General features: G+C 57.1%; 1 protein-coding gene across 1 annotated transcript; it reads right to left on the reverse strand.

Moving 5' to 3' along the window:
• Window positions 1–97: 97 nt before the first annotated feature.
• Window positions 98–742, reverse strand: PPTG_19650 (hypothetical protein; the record flags this gene model as incomplete). Its single annotated transcript, XM_008918205.1, has 1 exon — window positions 98–742. One exon carries the CDS (start codon window positions 740–742, stop codon window positions 98–100), a length of 645 nt encoding a protein of 214 aa, XP_008916453.1.
• Between the last annotated feature and the right edge of the window lie 174 nt (window positions 743–916).

The following is a 916-nucleotide window of genomic DNA, read 5'->3' on the forward strand; positions in this document are numbered from 1 at the left end:
TCCAGGCCTTGGAAGTTGCGGAAGAGTTCGCACTGACCAACGTCGTGCACTTGCATGCAGACCTTGCACCGTTTATTGCAGTAGTGAGCCGAATGGCTCATCCCACACACGCGGCACATGGTCCATAGTGCGGACGTCGGTTATCTCTGTTGAAGTTGCGATTGTCGTAGTCACGCCTGCCATGGTAATCCTGGTTGAAGCCTCGCTCACCTCCTCGACGGTCTTGATTGAAGCCTCGCTCGCGATCTGATACGTTCCCTCGTGGCTGACGATTGTCTGAGCGGGCGTATATGCCTTCAGCTGCAGCACGTCGCTCACTCTCATTGGCCGCAACGAGATGTCGGTCATTGTCGGCCACTGAAGTATTGCTGCGCGCTCCGTCGGATTGGTACCCTCCGTAGTCCTCTGTGTCGTCAACGTATGAGTCCCCTTCATCATCCGAAAGCTCGACACTGGCTTGAGTAGCTTCACGGCCCTCCAGTTCACCTAGTAGGTAGTCTAACGAAACTTCGGCGAGTGTCACCCGGGGTCGGTTGCGATAGTCGTCACGACGACGGTCGGAGTCTCGGCGGTCACGTCGATGCGACTCTTCCCGTCTGGTATCGCGACTATCACGGCTCCGCGAGTGTCGGGGCATCCCGTCACGCTTTGCCATTCGCTCCTTGCCCTTGATCATGTTCTCAATGATCACTTCGAGCTCGTGGATATCACTGACTCGTGCATAGTAGAGACTCTCCGCCATGGGGTCGTCGCCGCATGTCACCAGAAATTGCTGGACATGCTCCTTCGCATCACGGCCGCCCTTCTCGAACTGAAGACGCGCGTTCCGCGCGTAGCCGTTCAGACGATTGAGGTAGTCGCAAAGATGTTCACCTCGCTCGCGCTTCGCCGAGTAGTAGCGAGATAGCGCGGTCTG

Source organism: Phytophthora parasitica (genome assembly GCF_000247585.1).
Source record: "Phytophthora parasitica INRA-310 unplaced genomic scaffold supercont2.156, whole genome shotgun sequence".
NCBI lineage: Eukaryota > Oomycota > Peronosporomycetes > Peronosporales > Peronosporaceae > Phytophthora > Phytophthora nicotianae.